Source organism: Cucurbita pepo, chromosome 17, assembly GCF_057944985.1.
Source record: "Cucurbita pepo subsp. pepo isolate OVF chromosome 17, ASM5794498v1, whole genome shotgun sequence".
Lineage (NCBI taxonomy): Eukaryota > Viridiplantae > Streptophyta > Magnoliopsida > Cucurbitales > Cucurbitaceae > Cucurbita > Cucurbita pepo.
Window position 1 is genome coordinate 11,512,204 of NC_141814.1, and position 24,340 is coordinate 11,536,543.

The 24,340-nt window shown below is 36.3% G+C and overlaps 3 protein-coding genes and 1 pseudogene across 4 annotated transcripts; 2 read left to right on the plus strand and 2 right to left on the minus strand.

The window, feature by feature from the left end:
- Positions 1–3,272: 3,272 nt before the first annotated feature.
- LOC111778660 (uncharacterized) lies at positions 3,273–6,155 on the plus strand. Its single transcript, XM_023658611.2, has 3 exons — positions 3,273–3,815; positions 3,898–4,295; positions 4,593–6,155. The coding sequence occupies exons 1-3, from the start codon at positions 3,750–3,752 to the stop codon at positions 5,863–5,865; spliced, it is 1,737 nt and encodes a 578-aa protein (XP_023514379.1). The 5' UTR covers positions 3,273–3,749; the 3' UTR covers positions 5,866–6,155.
- A 2,539-nt stretch (positions 6,156–8,694) lies between these two features.
- LOC111778661 (BRCT domain-containing protein At4g02110-like) lies at positions 8,695–13,045 on the minus strand (annotated as a pseudogene). The gene is made up of 3 exons (XR_015413377.1): positions 12,841–13,045; positions 10,379–10,595; positions 8,695–10,246 (listed from the first exon to the last, which is right to left on the minus strand). The product of XR_015413377.1 is annotated as a BRCT domain-containing protein At4g02110-like (transcript).
- Positions 13,046–13,528: 483 nt separating this feature from the next.
- On the plus strand, positions 13,529–17,130 carry LOC111779235 (Late embryogenesis abundant protein (LEA) family protein). Its single transcript, XM_023659341.2, has 3 exons — positions 13,529–13,849; positions 14,319–14,538; positions 16,746–17,130. Exons 1-3 carry the CDS (start codon positions 13,644–13,646, stop codon positions 16,959–16,961), a joined length of 642 nt encoding a protein of 213 aa, XP_023515109.1. The 5' UTR covers positions 13,529–13,643; the 3' UTR covers positions 16,962–17,130.
- Positions 17,131–18,285: 1,155 nt separating this feature from the next.
- Positions 18,286–22,416, minus strand: LOC111778082 (phospholipase A1 PLIP2, chloroplastic). Its single transcript, XM_023657728.2, has 5 exons — positions 21,492–22,416; positions 20,729–21,208; positions 19,860–19,919; positions 19,352–19,768; positions 18,286–19,258 (listed from the first exon to the last, which is right to left on the minus strand). Exons 1-5 carry the CDS (start codon positions 22,149–22,151, stop codon positions 18,707–18,709), a joined length of 2,169 nt encoding a protein of 722 aa, XP_023513496.1. The 5' UTR covers positions 22,152–22,416; the 3' UTR covers positions 18,286–18,706.
- Positions 22,417–24,340: the final 1,924 nt, after the last annotated feature.

A 24,340-nucleotide genomic window follows, 5' to 3' on the forward strand; every position in this document is an offset into this window, starting at 1 on the left:
CATATATATATATACATATATATATATATATATATATATATTTTTTTTTTTTTTTTTGCCCAATAAATTGTATCGGGTATGAGTTTTGTGGATTCATAAAGTATTTTTAATCATAGTGCATTAATAATTGCTGGATAGAAAGAAAAAAAAAACGTAAGATTTTGTTGAACTAACGAAATGCTTAGAAAATCGAACTCGAGTGACGTCTGTGAGATCCCACATCGGTTGGATAGGGGAACGAAAAATTCTTTATAGAGGTGTGGAAACATCTCCCTAGTAGCCATGTTTTAAAAACTTTTGGACTGACAACTATTTGTAACAGGGTCAAAGTAGATAATATGTGCTAATAGTCTTGTTTTAAAAACTTTTAGACTGACAATTATATGTAATAGGGTCAAAGTAGACAATATTTCATGTTTTAAAAACTTTTAAGCTGACAACTATATGTAACAGGGTCAAAGTAGACAATATCTGCTAGTAACCATGTTTTAAAAACTTTTAGGTTGACAACTATATGTAACAGGGTCAAAGTAGACAATATCCGCTAGTAACCAATGTTTTAAAAACTTTCAGGCTGACAACTGTATGTACAAGGTCAAAGTAGACAATTTTGGTAATAGGGAATTTTTATTGTATTTTTGTTAATTTTTTTTTTTTAATTATTTTAAAGAAAAATGCATAATTATTAAGTTGACTAACTTCCATTAATTTGTTAATTTAAGATCATTGATTGAAAGTATTTAAAATTCAATTAATTGCATTAATTTATATATTTTAAAACAGCTATATCTAATAATTATAAAATAATATTAAATTTTTTTTCCCCAACTTCCATCACAAAGAATGAATTGGTAGAATATTAAACAAACTTCTTGTTATAATCCAAAACGCTGTCGTTTATGTACTGCCAATCATTGTTCGTAAAACAGCCAACAAGGCAATAATGAAAACCAAGAAAACAAAATAATAATAAAATAAAATTGATGCTGAGCTGGCATTATGGCACACTCATCCTTGTCATGATTCCAAATCATTAATCGACACGTGGAGGCATTATATTTGAGTTGTAGTTTGAACTGATTTTTGGTATTGCCATTATTTATGCCTCGATTTAAGCTTTTTATTTATTTATTTTTTCTTAAATTATGTGATATATAAAGAATTATGGATTATAATTAATATAATTTTAAAAAATGGGCATTTTTATTTGATTATGTGGGGGAAAATTAATTTCTTATTTTTGAACTTAAAATTAAATGGGTGAATTAAATTTAAGCTTTTGAGTCCATTGTTAATATATTAAAGAAATAGGTATTTTTATATAATTAAAAATGACGTGGCAAGAGAAGGGTGATGTGGCAGAAGAGAAGGGCATAAAAAGGGGAAGAAATTTGAGGGCAAAATGGGAATTTTGAAGAGAAAGGGCATATGGGATAGGTAGATATGGGTATCTAAGTACATGTGCATTCATTAAAATGAGAGAGAGAGAGAGAGAAGGGCATGAAAATGAAATCAAAAGCAAAGTCCCAAAAGGAAAAGCCATGATTCTTGTGCTTTCTTTTCTCTTGAATAACTAATATGCTCGAGTATAAATCGAACGATTAACGGTTGTTTTTTCGAGTTTAAGATATGGGGTCGAATTATCGATCTTTACGATGATAAATTGTGTCTTATTCATTGAATTATTGTACACTTTAGCTCGTTATTGTTAAACTCACGATTTTAAAACGCGTCTACTAAAGAGAGGTTTCCACATTTTTTATAAACAATGTTTCGTTCTCCTCTCCAACCAATATGAGATCCACAATCCAACCCCTTGGGGTGGGCTCTAATACCATTTGTAACAGCCTCCAAGCCAACTACTAGTAGATATTGTATGTTTTAGCCCATTACGTATGACGATCAACCTCACTGTTCTAAAACTAGGAAGGGGCTTCCACGCCCTTATAAGGAATGTTTCATTCCCCTCTACATGGGATCTTACAATTATACTCAAATAAGCTAGTGATTAGGTACCAAATGGATTCTGGGTACAATCCTCTCGTCTATAACGTAATATTGAAAAAGAGTCAAATGGGTGTGAAAAAATAGGTTAGCAAACAGTAAAAAACCTAACAAAAACGTGTCAACACCCAATTGAAGTAGTAAGAATGGGACAAAAACGTCTAAATCTAGCTAAAAAAAACACTCGAAGTTAATTATATAATTGAATTGAAATAAACTCGTTTACAATAAAGTTTTGATTTGAGAAAAATTAGTGTTTTGGATTAAGAGAAAAGAATTGGATAAAATTAAAAAAAAAATGTAATAATTGTAACATGGGCATCAACCCTTTTGGCAACATAGTTCCTATTGCAATGAAAGAGTAGTTGAGATTAATGATGTAGGGGAAGATTATTGGCTAAAGAAAGGAAAATCATTGAGACTTATTTATTTATTTATTTATTTTATTTTATTTACTAAAAAAATGATGAATTTAATAAGAATAATAATTATGATGGTTAAAATAGTAAATTTAGGGCGAACGGAAATAAATAAGCCCACATCTTTTCCACACGTCTTTTGCTTACTTTTCAGCCAATTTTATGGCGTTTTTAATATATCTTTTTCAAACCGGTGGTTCAATCCAATCCAATCACCCGTGATGAAATAATTACCCCCACTATCCGGTTTCTTCTCCTCACCTCACCGGCTGTACCCGGTCACCCCCCCCCCCCCCCCCCTCAATCTTCCTTCCCACGGAAGAAATTAACTATTTTAAGAAACTAAAAAAAAAACTATTTTATGTTCGGTTGAATAACAATTTTAATTTTTGCTTAAATTATGTTTGTAGAATTAATTTTTATTTTTATTTTAAAATATTTAGTCTAGTTTAGTTTTAAAAATTGACAAATAAAAAGGCTAAATAATTATATAATGAAGCTTTAATTAATGTAATTATTTAGTTGTTGATCTTTTAAAGCTTTGAACCTGAATATATTAATTAACGGGTTTATTATATAACAAAAATTTAGAAATATATATTTTTAAAACGGAAATAAGACTTCAAAACTTTATTTTCTTTTCAACAATTATTCTTATAAATATTTTATCTGTTCAATTATAATAATTATACACCAATTTAAGCTAACTAAAAAAAAATGTTATTTATTTATTAATTAAAAAAAAAAGAATTACTTAGGGTGGGGTGACATGGATGGCCTGGCCACGTGGGCCCCACTTACCCTCTAGACTTATAGGACACCTAGCCCTCCCACTGTAATTTAGAGAGAGAGAGAGAGAGAGAGAGAGAGAGAGAGAGAGAATCTATTGTGTGCTGCCAGCTATGAAGCTGAAGGATCAAAGCTTTCCCTTGAGGTCAAAGCTGGCATTTTTCCCTTTCTTTTTTCCTCTCTCTCTCTCTACACTCCCCCTTCTTCTTCTTCTTCTTCTTCCTCCTCCTTCCCCTTATTTACTCTCTCCCCGTTTCTTCTTCACATTTCAAATCTCTCTCTCTCTCTCTCTCTCTCTCTCTCTCTCTCTCTCACTCACAAATTCTCCGCCATTTATTAAACACAAATGTTGCACTGAACCAAAGAACAGAGCACATCGAGAGAGGGAGAGAGAGAGAGAGAGAAGAAGAAGAAAAACAGAGCCCCTGTAAGGCTCAAGGGAATCCCCATTCCCGTGTTCACATCTTTGGTTTATGAAGGGTGTCTGATTCTTCTTCTTCGTCATCATCGTCGTCGTCAACAACAACAACAACAACAATGGCTGTCTCTTCCCAATCTTCCTCCTCCTCTGACAAGAAGAACTGGTGGCTTACCAACAAAAAGGTAAACATTACTTCAATCCCCACCTCATTTTTTTCCTTTTTCTCAAATGGGTTTTTGATTTTCTTCAATACCCACATTTCAGATTGTTGATAAATACCTCAAAGATGCTCGAACCCTCATTGCCACTCAAGAACAGAGAGAGCTTTTGGCCGCTTTGAATCTCATCGATGCGGCTTTGGCTCTTTCCCCTAAGCTCGAACAAGCCCTCGAGCTCAAAGCCAGAGCCCTCCTCTGTCTTCGCCGCTTTAAAGATGTCGCCGATATGCTTCAGGATTATATTCCGAGTTTCAAGATCGCCGGTGACGATTCCGGAAGCTCCGATGGCTCCTCACAGCTGCTCTCCAAGGACCGAGTTAAGCTTCTTGGATCCTCCGACTCGCCCGGTTGTGACTCGTCCTTTAAATGCTTCTCCGTTTCCGATTTGAAGAAGAAGGTCATGGCTGGACTCTGTAAAAACTGCAACAAAGAAGGGCAATGGAGGTAAAAGACAAATCGGAAATCCTCTGTTTTATTGATTTTTCTTTCTTCTTCTTCTTTGGGGGTGTAATTCCTCGTATTAAATGCTTTATGGGTTCGGCTTTTTATGTGATGTTATTATTGCTATTTATTATCATGATTCAGGCGACATGGTTTCTGTTGGTTTTTGAGTAAATGCTCCGCAAACTGCAAACCCCATTATTCATTTCTTCTTTTAAACCTTTTGTTTTCTGGGTTTTTCTTGGGCTTCCTTTCTCTGCAAGGTTCCTCTGTTTCTTATCTTGATGGGTTTTGTTGTAGATATTTGATCTTGGGTCAAGCTTGTTGTCATTTGGGGCTGATGGAAGATGCCATGGTTCTTCTTCAGACTGGCAAACGCCTTGCAATGGCGGCATATCGCCGTGAGAGTATATGCCGGTCTGAAGATAGCTTCTCACTGTCTGATTTCCCTTTCTCCGGTGAGATATCGACCACGATGCCACCGAATACGCCGCCTCGAGCTCTCTCCGATTCTGAAACGATCACCAATCTCCTTAGCCACATTAAGCTTCTCATTCGGAAGAGGACTGCTGCTCTGGCTGCCCTTGATGCTGGCCTCTATGCTGAGGCTATTCGTCACTTCAGCAAGATCGTCGATGGTCGCCGAGGTGCCCCTCAAGGCTTCCTTGCTGAATGTTATATGTATAGAGCCTCTGCTTATCAATCGGCTGGTCGAATTGCAGAGGCTATTGCTGATTGCAATCGAACACTGGCACTGAATCCTAGCTGCATTCAAGCTTTAGAGACTCGAGCTGTGCTTTTCGAAACGATTCGATGCTTACCGGATTGTTTGCACGATCTCGAACATTTGAAGCTTCTGTATAATACCATGTTGAGGGATAGAAAGCTGCCTGGTCCGGCTTGGAAGCGACAGACGACGCGATACAGAGAGATTCCAGGGAAGCTCTGTGCGTTAACTGTCAAAATTCAAGGACTGAAGCAGAGAGTTGCTTCTGGAGAAACTGGGAATGCGGATTACTATTCTTTGATGGGGCTGCGACGAGGGTGTTCGAGGTCCGAATTGGAGAGAGCTCATTTGCTGCTATGTTTACGACACAAACCCGATAAAGCTACAAACTTTATCGAGCGGTGTGAACTTTCAGACGACCGTGATCTCGATTCGGTTCGAGACAAGGCAAAAATGTCAGCATTGCTGCTATATAGAATGCTTCAGAAGGGATACTCAAGCATAATGGCAACAATCTCCAACGAGGAAGAGGCAGAGAAACAGAGAAAGAAAGCTGCAGCTGCATTACAAGCAGCCCAAGCTGTTGCAATTCAAGTGCAGCAGCAGCAGCAGCAGCAACAACAAGCTCAAGAATGCAAGCTAGAAAGAGAACTCATCAAAGCTTCAAACACACAATCCAAACCTCCAAAACCCGGACATATCAGCACGTCGACCGCCAAATCCTCGGACGACAAATCAGCATTCCAAGGAGTATTCTGCCGTGATCTTGCAACAGTCGGTAATTTGCTATCGCAAGTCGGATTAAACCGACCTCTCCCGGTCAAGTACGAGGCATTGAGCTGCTAAATTCACAACTACAAATCACAAACCAATCTGTAAAACATGGGATTTGGAAATCTTGAGGTTTTTGGTTGATACGGCAGGGAAATCTCTGGTTCAACTTCTCTTATTTTTGTACAAAACAAAACCATGTTCAAAAGAAACAAAATTACTGCCGGAAAAATTTTGGTCCCTGTTCTTCATTGTTCTTCATTTCTACTGTTTGTACAGAATCATCATCATCATCAGTTCAGCTTCAACATTTCATTATCTCTCTCTCTTTTAATTTAAATTTTCAGTGAAGTCTCTTTCAATCTCTTCTCTTGTTAATGAGTTTGGTGGCATTGAATTCTCGGTATTGGCATTGTAATCTTCAAATTGCAATGGCAGAGAATAGTTCAGAACCAACCCATGTTTGAATTCATTCATTTGTCTTATCCCATTTTCTCTTCTTCATGGGGTTGGCTTCTATCAAGCTGACAAGTCAGCAGGTCCTCCAAGTTTCAGATTTTTGAAAAAAGCACCACAATGGGTGGGGGTAAAACTGCAAAAACATGAAGAAATTTGTTCAGTCAGCCGTAGAGTAGAAGGGAGTGGCAGAAGAAAGCTGATGAGCTTATGAGTTTGGTTTGGTTTGGTTCTGTAAAGGAATTGTCATTTCATTCAGCCTTTTACTTTGGACTTTGTCTGTCTCTGTTCTGAATCCTTTCACTGTTCTTGCTTTGTTGTTGTTGTGCCATTTCTTTTCTCTATCCTCTCAGCTTTTCTTTTGGATCTAAAATTATTGCTAAGAACCCAACTTTTTACATCGAATTTGATTCCTTCCTCTCATTGTTCTTTTCTCCCTTTTCCATTTCAGAGAGAATAACATGCCATTTTCTTTCTTTTTACAACCCTATTGTAGATTGTCCCGAGTCATATGGTTCCGAGCTCGAGAGTTGAGATTCTAGAGTTCTAGAGTTGAGTTTGCCACTCGGTCCTATCTACTCAATTCTTTTTTGTATTTCAGTTTAGTAACATGTAAAGTGTAAGATTCAAACTTCTGACCTCTTGATCAAAGACATGTCTTAACTAACTAAGAATGATACATATACTTGAACTACTAAATTTCGTTTTTCGAACTACATATTTTGGGATACCTAAAATAGTGTGAAGCAAAGGGTAAAATGGTTTTCCATTTTTAACCCATTGAAGGTAAGACGGTAAGTTTTTGGGTAAGAAAATCCAAACACATTTAAGGAGGGTTGTTGAGCAATCAATTGATATTCAGCTTTTTAACCACAAAATGTGCAGTAATTTTGAATGATTTAAGGAGTGGGATGAATGTGGTAATTTTCCTGCCACCTATGAGAAAAAGGTAGAGCATCATTATATGGAATTGATTCTTGTTTGTTCACTTTAATTAACACAAAGCCTAGGATCAATTGATTGCTAATGTTCTTCCTCTGCCCCTTTTATAAAAGCTCTCTGATCCAATACCAAGAAAAAGGACATCCCATGTATTTAACTAGTTTTTAGCATCTTTTACTTCGGTTGGGTCATGAACTTATTTCATTAGGATTGAATTTAAATTAACAAAAACTTAGAAATTTTATGTTTGGATTGAAAAATTTTACAACTAAACAATAGGGTTAGGTCGAAAAAAATGTTCCAACCAAACCCGACCCAATCCACGAACACTTGTACTTACTCTAAACACTTGTACTTACTCTAAATGTTGCTTCTGTATCTACTAATTCTAGGGCAATTTTAATATAGTAATAAGAATACTAGGATGTTTTTAAGCTGAAACCAAGTGATTAATATGTTTATCTCATAAGCTATGTTAACTCGGATCAGACCAAATGGACTATCTTTCATGCTTTCTTCTATTTATCGAGCCTTAGCACCTCAAAAACTACAGTTTGATTACATTCTAAGCTCAATATCACATTATACTTTGATCTCCATGTAAGAAGTAAAACACGAACAAAAAGATAACGATAGCTTTAACTCCTCTTCTCCTTCACAAAAATCTCTAACCCAAAAGAAAAGTCTTATCTTTGCTTGGAAGAGATGTAATGGGGTTTGAAATATATTTGATCCTTTGAATAGACTCCATTGGCACATGTCTATACACATCTCTTTAACCAAATTCCCTTTAGGAATAACTTGGGCTCTTTGTTTTATGCCAAAATTCCCACTTACATTAAATTTTATTGTTGCACAAAAAGGATATTAAATTATGGAAATGGTTCAAAGGATTGGGCTCACAAAATGTTCGTCTTAAAATGTCAAATTTTTGTGCAAAAAGACATGGGTTCCACATCTCATCCACACCCTTCAAAGTTTTGAATTCTCCCCCAAAACAGAGCAACTTGTACCATTTTTTTTGTTTGTTTGTAATTATCAATCCATACCTCAGAAAGAATGAGGTCAGCAATATTTAACAATAACAACTTGTTGTAAATTGCCATGAAGAATAGATTGATGTATGATGTATTGACATTTATTTAGTTTATAACTCTCATTTATTTGGTTCGTAATCCTATATAAATCATTTTGTATTTGTCTAGAGGTAATTGAGAGAATCTGTGTAAGAGACTTTCTAGTGTGAGAGTGTGCTTTGATTTTGGTTATAGTGATTGACTACCACCTGTGGATGTAAGAAAATTTCATCTCTCCAAACTACGTAAAGCTTTGTGTATTTGTTTAATTTCTGCTTGTAAGTGTGTAAGTATCATCGATTTTACTTCGCTACAACAATTAGTATTAGAACATTATTGTCGTGGCATTTAGGTTTCAACCGTTGTGTCATCCAAAGTCTTATAAAACCTATTATCTTTATTTGCTGTCATGTAAGGGGAAGTGTGCAGATATGCTGGAAGAGTTGGTTGATCATAAAGGCTGATGATGGGACCCAAGAACAAGAAGTTTCCACAGAAAAGCAAGAAAAGCCTAGCCTTTCTATCCTAGTCTAGCCTAGGACATTTAAAGAAACATGTTGCAGATGATACAAAAGTAAAAGAAAATGTCACTATTCACAAACTCTATACTTTCAAATAAACAGCAGTATTACCATTTTAATTACGAAGCATGCAAACTAAATTGCTTCCAAACCTGAGTGATTAGAGAGTCAAACCGCAGCAGATAATCAACTGATGAAATTCTCCAGACCATCTAAAAGACCTGCAAGGAGACAAGCAACTTCATTTGTTTAAACAGGACGGGAATATACAAGATTTAGACTAAATTAACTTTCCTCGTTATTAGAATAAATATGTTTGATCTAATGTCACTCCTATCGGGAGGAAGTCTCACACTGGCTAATTAAGGAGATGATCATGGATTTATAAGTAAAGAATACATTTCCATTGATACGAGGCTTTTTGGAGAACCAAAAGCAAACCATGAGAGCTTATGCTCAAAGTGGACAATATCATACCATTGTGGAGGTCGTGATTCCTACCATGGGGTCGTGGTTCCTTAACTTAGCCATGCTAATCGAATCTTCAAGTGTCGAACAAAGAAGTTGGTAGCCTCAAAGGTATAGTCAAAAGTGATTAGTGTCGAACAAAGGGTATACTTTGTTCGAGGGCTCCAGAGAAAGGAGTCGAGTCTCGATTAAGGTTAGGTTGTTCGAGGGCTACATAGGCTTCAGGGAAGACTCTATAGTGTACTTTGTTCGAGGGGAGGATTTTTTGAAGGGAGTCTCACATTGGCTAATTAAGAGGATTATCATGGGTCTATAAGTAAGGAATACATCTCCATTCAGGCCTTGGAGATTCAAAGCCATGAGAGCTTATGCTCAAAGTGGACAATATCATACCATTGTGGAGTGCGGAGAGCGTGGTTTCTAACCACTTCCGCTTCCCTCAGAATCCTTCTTTCCTTTTATTTTGGGAGTTCTTGCTGTTTCTGACCAAAACCAATCCATTGATGGAGGATTGCAGCAATCTGAACAAAACCAATCCATTGATGGAGGATTGCAGCAATCTATATGCATGCCAATTCCACAACCATTTGAACCATCTTCACGGCCACAAATGAGCATCACTTCCCCTCTATCTCGAGACCCGCACTCTTGGCAGGCAATATCGTTATTACTACAATCATCCTATGGGATCGACTCTTGGAAACTTCTTCTGATCTCCTCTGAAGGTTGCAGAAGAATTTTACCGCCCATGCATGAGTATTATACAGAACATGTTTATCAAGAGGATAACCGGGTTTGCAAACATACTCAACCAAGTAATCAGCCGCTACACAGGGTATCTCATCATTTAAGAACTCTTGGACCACAAATCAACACGTGGCGTGCAGGGCTGACAACAGCAAGATCAACTCCAGACTTCAGGAATTTAGTATAAGGTGGAGATGTGGCTAGAATTGTCCCATCTCCAGCCTTAACAGCATGCTTGAGAGTATCCTGTTTCATGGTTAGCAGATGCTCTATACGTCAAAAAACTAATATCTTCATCGGCAATATTTGAAAGATACATTACAGCTTGAGTGGCTGTAATCTAGGATTGCAGATTTTGAAACTTCCAAGCTGACGTACCAGAGGTGGAGCAATAGATTCCCCGTATATGATACTACGCATCCCATAAAAGGCACCGTGGCCTGTTCTCTCCCTCAAGAACCGACACTTCCTAGGAGACTTCAAATTGATAGCACTGTATTCAGTGAGGCCGTTCTTGTGCCATTCATAAGGCTCCTCCATCAAGAGTTTTCCAGCCTGACTACTATCTGTTAGATAATCAGATTTGAGAATCCACCTGCACCATAGAACACTGTGCTTTAGAACTTTGATGTGCACTTAAGTTGTTAAAATGTAATATACAGCAGTTGACGTCTAAAATTTCCTACATGAAAACACAATATAAATAGTAATTCCATCACTTTTTTACCTAATCTTTGAAGTATCATGCATCTTAAAAAACACAATTGACGGAAATAACATGTTATCTTCCAGATGCTGCAGCCGAAAATAATTTTTCAATTCTACGGACTGGATCAGGGGTATGAAATGTGTAGCCTGATATGACCACCGTAAGAACCTCTGCGAACCCTGTTAGGATGGTTGGGAGAGGAGTCCCACATCGGCTAACCAAGGGGTTGATCATAGGTTTGGTTTATAAGTAAGGAATACATCTCCATTGGTATGAGGCTTTTGGGGAAACAAAAAATAAAGCCACGAGAGCTTATACTCAAAGTGGACAATATCATACCATTCTGTAGATTCGTGGTTCTAACAAATCCTTCCTTTCAAACGCTTGATCTGTCTGAAATTCCTTCCTTTCTAGACGATGTCCACTCAAGATAAAACATATAGGTTCAGGTTTTACTTCTTTCAAAACTTCTTCAACTTCCATGGATGAATTGGCACTAATCTTTTTTGGCTTTCCTTTGCTTTGTATTAGACTTGACTGTAGGTTTCGCTAAACAATGCTGATCCCTAGCTTTGTTACCCATATCACATGGTTCAATTTCCTTCTCTGACTTACAAACGGGTGCAGTATGGACTTCAGTATTAGGGCCCTGAAGCAACCAACTGAGATTTCTTCCGTCTTCTCAATATTATTTTTCTTTTATTTCACCTACTGCCATTTGACATGAGGCATCAGCTGCATCTCTGTCCAAACTTTCTCCTGAAAACAGTGGAAGTGGCGACTTCAACGGAGTTCTCCTCGACCTAGAGCAAGTGGTAGCACATAGCTGGGTGGACCCTACTGCATTTCATGGATTCTCACGGTTGAAGATTGTCGGGAGGGAGTCCATATTGGCTAATTAAGGGAACGATATAGATTTATAAGTAAGGAATATTATCTCCATTGGTATGAGGCCTTTTGGAAAAGTCCAAACAAAACCATGAAAGCTTATGCTCAAAGTGGACAATATCATACCATTGTGGAAGTCCATGATTCCTAACATAGTATCAGAGTCATGCCCTTAAATGAGTCAAGTCAATAGAATCTTCTCAAGTGTCGAACAAAGAAGTTGCTAGCCTCGAAGGTGTAGTCAAAAGTGACTCAAGTGTTAAACAGAGAGTGTACTTTGTTCGAGGACTCTAGAGAAAGGAGTCGAGCCTCGATTAAGGGGAGACCATTTGAACGCTACATAGGCCTCAAAGGAGGCTCTATGGTGTACTTTGTTCGAGGGGAGGATTGTTGAGGATTGTTGGCAGGAAGTCCCACATTGGCTAATTAAGGAAATGACAATGGGTTTATAAGTAAGAAATATTATCTCTATTGGTATAAGGCCTTTAGGGGAAGCCCAAAAGCAAAGCCATGAGAGCATAAGACAATATCATACTAGTGTGGAGAGTCGTTATTTCTAAAAGTCACTCCCTCATATTCAAAAGTTTCGATATACATGTCAGATGGCACAGAAGCCCGACAGTATGATGCTCATCAAATTTTCTAGGACTAAATCTACTGTTGGCAGTAGGAACTGTCAACACGCTCTTAGGATCAACAATGTTTATACAGTCATCCAATGTCTTTGATGCTGGAATTGTATTAGATCTTTCACTGGTTGGTTGCAAACAAAATTTCATGGCGTTAGGACTCTTCGTGTTCCTCCTCACAAAATGTTTAGTGATGCCACTGCTAGATTCTTCTTCAGAATCCTTAGCCTCAGCTTCAAGCCTCTCCATGTCATAACACAGACAGGATCCTCCTATGACACATACTTAGTAGCGGAGAAACTAAATTCACAAGGCAGTCCCAGTGTAACATCACAAGCACACAATAATCGTGAACATTATAAAATTAATTTTCAAATCGACTCAAACGAAGAACGATTTACATAAACGATCTTATCTTTATTTACGATCACGAGTGCAATTCGGGCCACACTGACCAGTATCAACCCCTCCGCTATAGATTAGCGTGGCCTGAATCTAAAAAGAGATACAAAAACAACAAAATAACGTTCTAAACCAGTTCTCCGACTGCTTAACTCATAGTCATATCAAACAAACAAGCAATAAACAGAGAGTTCAAAAAATATGCGAGATACCTGTTTCTCATCGAAGTGATTGAATCCAAAGAGAACGAACTGATCACCTTAACACGATCAACGAAAACATCAATCTGCCCTCCGGACACATTCGCGGAGCTTGATGGAGAGTGAGATTCTAGCGATGATCTTTGGGAGTAAGAAAATTAAAGAGAAAAAGCGAGCAGTTCTGAATGGCGACAACGCGAGACGAAAATAGAAAGGAGGGAAATTCGGGCAATTTTATTTATTTATTTATTATTATTATTTTTGTGCAATGGCGGGAGGACTGATATTTGTGATGTGGCGCCACGTTTCTCTATCCTGGTCTCGACACGTGTCTCAAGCTGAACCGCTAAATTAAACGTATTAATTAGACCGGCCCGTTTGAACCCGACTTTATTTTCTCAGGGATATTTTAGTATTTTAATTTGCAATTTTTTTGTTAAATATCTAATTATCCACTTTGAATATATTAAAATCGTCTTAATTTAAATTATAGTTATTTCATTATTCTCCCAAAAAAAAAAAAAAAATATATATATATATATATATATATATATATTTTTTTTTTTTTTCAATTATCGACCCAGAAATTAAAATATTTTTTTATTGAATTTAAAATCGTTAAATTAATTTTGAATAAATAAAAATATATTTATTAACAAAATACAATTTTATTTTATTTGTTAATAATAAAACCATAAAAGTTGGCTTGCCAAGCAAGTACACCTTTCTCGGCCATCTTCTCAGTTCTTCAATACCTATTTCCTTCTTCTTCTTCTTCTTCTTCTTCGCACAGCTCGAGATACAGAGAGACAGAGATGGCGTGGTTGACCAGATTCCTAGCGGCGGTGGCTTTCCTAGCAATTGGAGTTGTATTTTCGCCGGAGACCTTCGGATCCAACTCCAAAACTTTTAATGCGCCAAATCTTTCTCTGTATCTCAAATTGGCTCATCTTCTCTGCTACTCTACCGCTTGGGGCGCCTCTCTATGGGTTACCTTCATCGGCGGCATCATTATGTTCAAGTAATCCCTCTTTTCCCACTTCTTAATGTAGAAAAGAATGCTTATCTGCTCTGGCTGTAAGAAAGAGAAGTAACATTTTAGGAAACGCGAATTTGGTTATTTTTTTTCGATCGGTTTGTGTTTCTTGCCGATTGACTGACTTTTATTGATGTTTTGGACTCTTGCTTGCGCTATGATTCTGTGTTTAGGGCGTCTCTAGTCTTGTGTGTACTGTGTGGAGGATGGTTTCTTTGATATGTCTCAGATATTATTGGAGGCAATCTTCTATAATTGCTATGATTTTACAACATTTAGGGTGAGTTTGGATAATTTTTGAAAATTTAGCTTCAATTGGTCATATGAAGATTGAATTTCTATGAAGATAAAATTCCATTTTTAATCCAAATCAATTATAGCATATTATCTTCGAGGGAAGTGTTATTTTACATATTGGTCTGTGATTGCTTTAATCCTGTATCATATACCTTAGGAATCTGCCGAGGCACCAATTTGGTAATCTTCAAAGTAAGATGTTCCCTGCCTACTTCTCGATGGTTGGGATTTGCTGTGCCATATCTGTTGCAGCTTTTGGTTATCTACATCCATGGAAGTCTGCAGCAACTTCTGAAAGGTACCAGCTTGGGTTTCTGATATCGGCGTTTGCTTTTAATTTGGCCAACCTGTTTGTCTTCACTCCAATGACTATTGAGGTAATTTCTTCATTTCTGGAAGGTTTTTCCCCACAAGATATATACGTAATTGCTATAATGCTGTGAAAATGTCTGTTGTGCTCTTTTTTTTTTTTTTCTTCTTCTTGTGTGTGTCTGCTTCTCACCCGCTAGATACAACGTGCATCACGTGGTTTCCTTTATTTTTTAATGGAAAGTTCTTGCCTTGAAGATGCACTCATAAACTTTTGAAAGGGAGTCTATTCTTATCGAAACAGCCAAAATTATTGACTCTTGCTTTCACGTTACTTGGTGCTAGCTAATGCATGAAAGTTACACGAATTGAGAGGAAAGAGTAAAAACTCTCTTACTGATCATAAATGATTCAAGAGGGCTTGGTGGTCTTTTAAGAATGGTTCGTAGACTCGGGAGTCAAATTTTTGAGTCCTAAGGCCCTATGCCTAGGTGTCTACTCTAAACCCCCTTTTCTCCTCTTTTGATAGGACTTTGTGACCTCGTGATAAGTCACAAATTAGTAGTGATTGAATCATAAATTCAGAATAGGGTAGGGTCTAAAAGTGTTTGTCTAGTTTTTGTAATTGCTATTCCCATAAATTTCCGTTGCCCTATTTGAACTTTTTCTTGGAATGATGAATTTTTTTCTTCTTTAAAAGATAGCATATGAACATAAGAGGGCACAATGTTCCAATGGTCTAGAAAAACTCGAGTTAGATACTCGGCCTCGGTTTCATTTTTTTTTTCCCTTATATAAGAAACGTATAATTGAATGCTTTAGAGCCACAAAAAAGACTGCACAAGGACCAGAAGTTGAAAAGGTTTTCCATTTTTTAGTAATCATTGGAATACTATAGTTACAGAGAAAAATTTTGTGATTTGATCTCCACCAAGGTTGAGAAAATGAAATTACCTCCAATATTGGGAATATCAAGGGTTCTCATGATAAGATATCCGTATATTGATGATTATATACTCTTATGCTTTCAGTGGTAAATTTGTTAGTATATACTTTTTTCTTTTTTTTCTTTTTGTGTGCTAATCGTATATTAAATTTTGTTTACATTTGTACTGATTTTTGTTGTATATTATACTAGGGCAATATGAAATGTAGTCAATATATTCAACAAGAGGACTAAAAATTTAGCTTAGTAAGGAGTCTAAGTTAAACGTAGTTTTTATATTTGGCCTAAAATTGATATTAATTTCACGTAACATAATGACTATTTACTTTGTAAGTGAACTGTGAACCCAACTGATATGGCAAGGAAAAGTTATGATACCAAATGATAAGGAATCACTACGAGGGAAGTAAGATTCGGATTACCTTGTCCCTGACTAATATATTTACTTCAGAGAAAACTTATTGCTTCCACTCCATGTGTTCATTGTTCTGTGTTTTTAAGAGAGGTGCATTAAAGCGCTATAGCTCACTGCTTAAGCATGAGGTGGAAAATCTGTGGGCCTACAGCTAAAAAATGTAAAAAAAAATGTAAAATGAATGGAGAAAATACTTTGTATAAGAGAATATAAGAAAATAACTTCGTCAAGCAAAGGAAAAAAAGATATTTTGAATCTATTGGAACCTCTTCTGAGATATTTGTAGGCAATCATTATAAAATCATGGATGGGGAAGTTATTGATCAAATAATAAAAAACATCACATGATGGTATTTAAGTTACTGTTCAACATCATTTCAAAGATGCTTTGAAGTAATCTTGCATTGAGATAACATAGTTCAAAAGTGTATTCTAGGCACACTTTGTAGGTGAAAATTGAAATATAGAAATTTATTAACACATCCCTTATGACTATGATTTTTGTTTCTAATCCTCAAAAATAAATTTGTATAGTAGTAGTAGCTGATGATAGATGTGGAAATTCAGTGTAATGACAAGAATATAACTATAGTAGTTCTTAAATGAGAAATTACCATGAACATTATGAGCTAGACAGTGACACTACTCTATTCGTCCTAATTTTACTTCCTTTGAGCTTTTTATATCTCAATAGATTTACTATATATGAGATCCCACACTGTAGAGAGAAGAACGAAACATTCCTTATAAGGGTGTAAAAACTTCTCCCTAGTAACGCATTTTAAAACCGTGATGCTGACGGCGATACGTAATGGGTCAAAGTGAACAATATTTGCTAGCGGTGGATTTGAGCTGTTACACTAATAAGACAATTAAACTCCGTCTCTTATGTTCTTTCCATTGTTGTTCTTCAGCTGATGAAACAAAGACACAAAGTGGAGAGGGAAAATAACATTGGCGAGGAAGTTGGATGGACAAAGAATGTAGAAGTTGCGAAGGTGAACCCGAAACTTGCAGCGATGAACAAGAAATTCGGTATGATTCATGGCTTATCATCCCTTGCTAATATCTTAGCATTTGGTAGTCTTGCAATGCACTCCTGGTATTTGGCAGGTAAGATTAATCTGTAACTCAAGAATTTACCTTCCCATTTTATGGGAGGAGGAGTAAGTGTATGACTGTATCTTACTTCCACTAAACAATTGTCCTACTGCTCTTTCTCTTGTAGACTGACATTATCTTGTCTGTTTGGATGGTTTGATACAGAAAAAGGTGGAAAATAAATATGTTGTTTTGATATCCGTGTCTATGAATAGTGTCAGAAATAATATCTACCGTGAGATCCCACATCGGTCAGGGAAGAGAACGAAACATTCTTTACGAGTGTGGAAACCTCTCTCTAGCATTTTAATTGAGAAAATATACGTCTTGATCAGTTCAGGTAAACCTCTATTCATATCTTCTTTAAGGGGAAAAAATAAAGAATTTCTCGAAGAAACAAAACTATATTTTCTTCGAGGTGGATGACGGAAAGGTGTTATTGTGGCTTTTCTTTTAATAAAAATTGTCATTAATTTATCAAATTTGATTAATATATATATATATATATATATTAATTAATTATTATAACCCTAAGTATATATGTTTTAGGTTTATAATGTTTGTGTACTTTTTAATTCAGTCTCTATTTCTTTTTTTTTTTTTTTTTTTTTGAAGTTAATCTCTAAGATATAATAAACATATTTAAATTTAATTTCTAATATAATTGTAAAATCATTTTATGGTGAAAGCACAGAAATTAGCTATTTAAAAATATTTGTGAAGAAAATTTAAGATATAATAAATATATTTAAATTAGAAACTATTCCAAATAGATATAATACAACAAAGTAGATATTATTTTTGTGTTTTAGAAAAATTGATATATTATTTTCGGCTTTGACAATTTGCACAAGCATTTATGACATTGTACAACACACGCTCTTCACGCGCCTATGAACGCGCGTATAATTATGCTTATTCCGAGTTGTAGTGTCCCCACCAATCATTGAAGCTTTCAGTCAAAAGTTCTTTTAATTAGACCAAATACTAAAATTTATAATTAAATTATAAATTTAATCTTTATAACTAAAAAAAGGTTAAATTTTGTATAATTTTAACAATTATTTTTTTTAATAATTTGATAAATTTTATAAATAGTCTTTTAATTTAAGAAAATGGGTAAATTTATTTTTGAGATTTTTATCCAATAAATTTTAACGGAACTAAATTTATAATTTAATTTCCTTAATTTTTTAAAAAAGAATAGGGTATATTTTTCACTAAAACCCATAATTATAATCCAAATTAGTGCAATTTAAATAAAAGTAAATTCAATCACCCTTAAAATATTTCATTTTAAAATGTAGAAGGTGAAATATATATTAAACTGTTAAGAAAAAGAAAAAGACAAAAGAGTCTAAAATTCTAAACTTTTTTATTAAACCTTCTAAAAATGTCTTTAGTAAAATATAAATTATAGTAAAACGTGATAAACAGAGAAAGAACACAAAAGTGTGCAACAATAACTCATGTTAGTCGTAATCTTACGACCGCCTAACTCATGTTGATTGTAATAGATTACGACGACCTTTACAACAATAGACCGAAAGCACCATTCAAAGTTAATTACAGACGAAGAACAAGAACAAGAATTGTGTACAAGCAACTGTTTCTTGGAGTTGAAAAGGAATTTTGTTCCAACAACACATAATATTGAACCAGCAACACGAGTCGATGTCGATGATGATGTTGCTGTCTATATTTTGGAACCAATGAATAAAGAATCTTTGAACTGTTTGGCCAACCGAATAAACAAGAACTAGAGCGTAGTCTTTTAAGTTCTAACCAACCACCCATTGACTTCAAGTAATAGCAATCTAGCAGGGAGCAGCAGCACCACAAGCAGATTCATATGCTGTGAAGCAACAAGCCTACTCAACCGTCTCAACGACTCTCGTCCCGTTTGCAGGATACCAGAGATTGAATTGGCAGGCTGTCCGATGATGATTCCTATATCGACGTTGTTTGGAGACACGAGAGCCCACCAGACCTTGCGCCGATGTTCTCTCCTTGTTTTCCTTATGCGGGTTAGCTCTTGACGAATCACTCCTCGAATTGACCTTAGGTATGAATTCATGTCGTGATCTCTTTGGATAGTTCCACCTGAACCATACGCGGATCGATCGCTGAGGGTCTCGAGTGGATGCGGCGTGTTTAAGAATACCTTTTGTGCTGCTCGGAGTTGCTTCTCTGCATCATTGGCATCAGGTTGTGGACAGCTTAAAAGATACAGACCACTGCCTGAAGGAAGAAGATCATGGCTTGGAGAGAATTTATGATCGGGCTGCAGAATTAGAAGCTCGCCCATTGGTGCATACAGCAATTTCTGCAGTTTATTTAGTTCATAATAGTTAGATCATAACACTTCGACCAAGCATTTGTATCATTTGATCCATGTAATAAAAGATTTGAAGCTCACTTGGTTAATTAGACATGGATGATTCCGGAAGTTCCTATTGACAGCTTTAAGAAGTTCTGCGACATGGTTCGGATACTGGCACGAGAATGCTCGTGGTACTATGTCTCTATGTAATGTAACAGCTTGAAGATGGTTCCGAGGCAAACCGAGCTTGCGAAGTAAGTGGTCACCTCCACACATTATGGATGGTGCACCAAATGTAATGACAGGAAGCAAGGAAGAAACAGGGACCTTATTTCTTATCAAGAGCATGAGATTTACAAGCAGTGCCAAGCTTCCCCCGAGAGAATGCCCCGTAAACCGAAAGTTTGCGCGGTTACCATGAGATCGTAGATGTTCGAGTACATCAGGCAGCATCTGTTCATATATTCCTTTAGCAGCCTCATAGATTCCTCTGTGGACAAGGACTCCTAGTCCCTAAATAATAGGGCATTTAGAACATACACCAGTTTGTTGCGTATTTAAAGATTCATCATATGTCAATAAAGTTTGAAGCAAGAATTTGTACCTCGAAATCAATGGGTTCAAAAAGCAAATTTGCTTGCCAAGATGCCAGTGACTCAGATCCCTACACCAAAGGAAGGAAAGACCATCAAAATTAGGCCAAATACATAGTTCATCGCTAGCTGATATTGTCCGCTTTGACCCATTACGTATCATCGTCAGCCTCACAGTTTTAAAACGCATTTATTAGAGAGAGGTTTCTACACCGTTGTAAGGAATGTTTTGTTCTCTCCAACCAATGTGGGATCTCACAATCTACCTCCCTTGGGGGCCAACGTCCTCGCTGGCACACCGCCCAGTGTTTGGCTCTGATACCATTTGTAACAGCCCAAGTACACCGCTAACAAATATTGTCCGCTTTGGCCCCTTATGTATGGTCGTCAGTCCCACGATTTTAAAACGCGTCTGTTGTGGAGAGGTTTCTACACGCTTATAAGGAATGCTTTGTTTTCCTCTCCAACCGATGTGAGATCTCCCAATCTACCTCCATTGAGGGCCAACATTCTCGCTGGCACACCGCTCGGTGTCTAGCTCTGATATCATTTGTAACAGCCTAAGTTCACCGCTAATAGATATTGTCCACTTTGGTCCATTACATATCAACTTAAACCTCACAGTTTTAAAACGCGTCTATTAGAGAGAGTTTCCACACCTCTATAAGAAATGTTTCGTTCTCCTCTCCAACCGACATGGGATCTCCCAATTATAACAAGTGATTGTTAATGCTTAGATTAACATCATGAAGAACCGAGATCCTCGGTCCAAAAAAGAACGAAATCTGTTTAAAACGGACCAAATGCCAACCTCCAGCGACCTCATGCCGAGGCTATTCCTCATTTCTTCATTTTCTAGCAAGAGGGAAGGTAAATGTACCTGGATGATGAAGAATCTTGTACCGCTCTCAACCTCGTCGCACACGAACCATTCGCAAGGTGATGACCGAGTCGAATTCAAATTATCTGCAACAGCCTGCTTCACTTCCTCCTTTGCAGCAACAACAGCAGTAACCGAGTCGGTGGTTGCCATCAAAGAAGCCATCTCTGAATTCATCATGTCAACATTGTTCTGACTTGCTTCAAGCGAATCCCCAATTTTAGAGGATCTGAATGGAAGTATGTTTCTGGTATGAGAATGCAAATAAGAAGCAGCAGAGGCAGCAATCTCATAAGCTGTAGATGCACTTATTTGATATCCATCCTTCTGTTCTTCACATTGTTCATCATTTTTTAGATCCTTTTCAGCCTCTTTAGATTCAGATGGCTCTTGGTTTTTCTCAGTTTTCATAACTATTTCCCTCTTTTCTATTGAAGAAGTTATATAGCGTAAATTATAATGCCTCAGCAGGTTCTTCGGCTGGATTAACCAAAATGAAACCAGATTTATAAGAATCATCCACAGACGAATCAAAACTCAAGATCATAGAAGGAAAAGAGGAACTGATATGATAAATCAACATAGCAGAATCATTCCAGATCGTTTCTGTTCCTATCTATCACTGAAAAACTTCTTGAAGAATGAAGTGATCCGTAGTTAAAAGCCATTCAGATCGCTCGACTAGCATACAAATCTTGACATGGAGTTCTTTAATTTATGAAACAAAATTACAAAATTCTTGATATAGAATCAGATTATGTACCTTAATTTCGGAAATGGAGTACGCGAGGTTCCCTAGATACGACATTTGAGCATATAACCTCGCTTCAGCCAACGAAACCCGTCTTAGCAATCTGGAAAACGAGTGTTCATCAAATTCAATCTGTTCTTCATCTTCTTCCTCAACGATTCTGCAAGTATCACAGCCCTCTTCTCCATCACAAGCACTTGCTCGATCTTCGTCCATCTCGTTTTCAACCACTTCCTCAGCATTTCCCTGCTTCTCTTCCTCTCTCCACAGAGATCTCACTCTTAAAATCTTCATCACCCAATTTCCATCTCTCCACTCCGATCCAATTGCTACATTCTCACTTTCCTCCTCAAGAACGACTCTCCGATCGTTTTCACTCTCTACCAAAACGGCGTCGTCAAGCGCCAAACCGCCTCGCCTCGGATTCCCAGCTTCACCACTCCGACTCCACAGCGATTGCAGAGGATGCTTCAAAGAAAACTTCCGAAACGAAGATGAAGAAGACGACGAAGACGGCGAAATCATTTTCTGCGGTTTCTCAACCGCCGCCGCCGCCGCCGACCTACCGGTTGTACTGACCTGAGATGGATTCGCACGAACATCAAGAGCCGCATTCACTGAAAACGACGAAGAAATCCCATAGGTTCCAGGATTCAAACAGAAGATATCCATCACTTCGTTGTTTCCAAAACCGATTTCCAATAAACAAAATACTCTGTTTCTTCTTTGGCTTTGGGTCTCAAGAGTTATATCGATCAAAAATTACAATCAGATTCCGATAATTACACGAGATTCACGCAAGCAACAGCGTATAAAATAGACTCCAACGATTGCCACGATCTTTGAATTTGGGTTGTCCTGTTGAACTCCGACGAGAAATTCGTACACACGTATTTAGAGAGAGACAGGCAAGAGAGAGAAACAAGGAACTGTGCATTTATAGGCGGAAGCCACGAGGAGACATTAAAACGACGCCGCTTTGTTATGGGTTGTGAAGATAATTTAATTTCCCACGAAAGCGCGTGAGTACAACGCCCATTTGTTTCAAAAGTTTCTGGAGCTATCCGGATTTAACCACGTCAGCAAGCGCGTATATAACACGTTGACAAAATACAACGCAGATACCTGACGTGTCCGCAATATCTACGTTCTCTTCTTTCAGTGTTGCACGACTTCTCATGATGATCGTTCACCTACTCGCCTGCGAGTACCGGACCAATTTCAACTCGCCCGATCCGGTCGACACCTGGATAGTCGTATTTCCCACGTGGAGTACTTCTAAACCGTTCGATTTTTTCTACAACGACAATTGCCGGTATTTTTTGTTTTTTTCTTTTTCGGAAAATGGGACTATTCCGATTTTGGACTAAATATGGATAATGTTTTGTCGTTTTTTAGTTTCCGTGTAATTAAATTTCAAAAAATAAAAAATTAAGCCGACTTATTTTTCATTAATAAACGGGTAAATTGTTGAGTTAAAACTAATTAGTGTTTTATTTATTTATTTGTAACAATTGAGTTTTTAATAAAATAAAAAATATAATTGGTGCTAGTAAAATATTCTAGTTCACTTGTAATTAAAAAAAAAAGATTATAAATTAATTTTGTATTTAAAAAAAAAAAAACTATTTAAAAATGGTCAATTATTTAAAATAAACAGTATAAATCGAGTTAAAAATTTTAATTTATATAAATTATAAGTCTGAATCTAGGTATGATTTTAAAAATTAGAATTTCGTTTTTACATTAAATTATAGGAACTAATTTTTTTTTTCAAAGTGAAATTAGTTTTATATTTTCTTTTTAAGCAACGTTTTTTCATTTTAATTTATAGAACAAGAAGGCACCATATTTATATTAGTAAATATCAAAATATTAATTTAACAAAATATAATATATGAAAGTTTAGAGGTAAATGTCACAAGATTAATCTAACATAACAATTAATAGTTAGGAATTATTGAAACTAGTATATTAAAGTAGGAATAATAAAATATTTTACATTTTCTAAGTTAATATTTAAATTTGAAACTATGTATTAAAAAAATTATGTTAATCCTTCGTATTAATATTGAAAAGAAATAAATGCCTTTATTGATTTGAAAACTCTACCTAAGTTAGCACATGCTTTTAAACAATATTATAGGCGCATTAACGTTAAAAAACCAATGGTCTATTATGAAATATATAATTTAATCAAACAAAAATATATTTTAATTGAATTTGGCCCATTTAAAGTTCTGAGTTTTTAAATTCATAATCCAAAAAAAATAGGGTTGATTGGATTTTTTTTTTTTTTTTTTTTTAATTGTGAGATTCCAAGAACAAAACATTTTTTTATAAGCATCATCTATCGGTTAGATTGGCTAGCTGAGCTGCCGTACAAGAATATACTAATTTCATATTTTTTAAATGGAAAATATAGTTATTTTATTTTATTTTTTAATAAATAACTAAATTATATATATAGGTGAGATTTGGATTGCAGCTAAGATCCGTTGAGGTGGAGACTAGTACGTGGAGACTAAGTATCTGAAGAGGGAAAAGAGAATTCAGCTGGTGATTTCTGAAAAGTCTTTTACCGTTCTTTGAGGGGGCGCAGAGTAGTCAAATAACGACTTTGCTGCAATAGATGGCAGAGGGTCCGTAGTACCCAAAGCACTGGAGTCATCCTGTAGCCAAGAAGGAGAGAGGAGGGAGAGGAGTGCTCCTTCTTAGCTAGCTCGAAGTCAGCGTGCTAATCTTCTCTAAACTATAGATACCAATATATTTTGATTCACTAGAGGAGTAAATTTGATTCTTAAATCCTAATTTGTCATAAATGACGATGTAAAAAAAAAAAAAAAAGGTTCAACTTAGAA

Bases quoted from the DNA above. Each gene is read 5' to 3' on its own strand.
- LOC111778660 (XM_023658611.2), top strand. From the start codon at position 3,750: ATGGCTGTCTCTTCCCAATCTTCCTCCTCCTCTGACAAGAAGAACTGG. The intron at 3,816-3,897 runs GTAAACATTACT...CCCACATTTCAG, and splicing joins GGTGGCTTACCAACAAAAAG to ATTGTTGATAAATACCTCAA. The intron at 4,296-4,592 runs GTAAAAGACAAA...GTTTTGTTGTAG, and splicing joins AACAAAGAAGGGCAATGGAG to ATATTTGATCTTGGGTCAAG.
- LOC111779235 (XM_023659341.2), top strand. From the start codon at position 13,644: ATGGCGTGGTTGACCAGATTCCTAGCGGCGGTGGCTTTCCTAGCAATT. The intron at 13,850-14,318 runs GTAATCCCTCTT...CATATACCTTAG, and splicing joins GGCGGCATCATTATGTTCAA to GAATCTGCCGAGGCACCAAT. The intron at 14,539-16,745 runs GTAATTTCTTCA...GTTGTTCTTCAG, and splicing joins TCACTCCAATGACTATTGAG to CTGATGAAACAAAGACACAA.
- LOC111778082 (XM_023657728.2), bottom strand. From the start codon at position 22,151: ATGGATATCTTCTGTTTGAATCCTGGAACCTATGGGATTTCTTCGTCG. The intron at 21,209-21,491 runs GTACATAATCTG...TGGTTAATCCAG, and splicing joins ACTCCATTTCCGAAATTAAG to CCGAAGAACCTGCTGAGGCA. The intron at 19,259-19,351 runs GTGAGCTTCAAA...AATAAACTGCAG, and splicing joins ATCCATGTCTAATTAACCAA to AAATTGCTGTATGCACCAAT.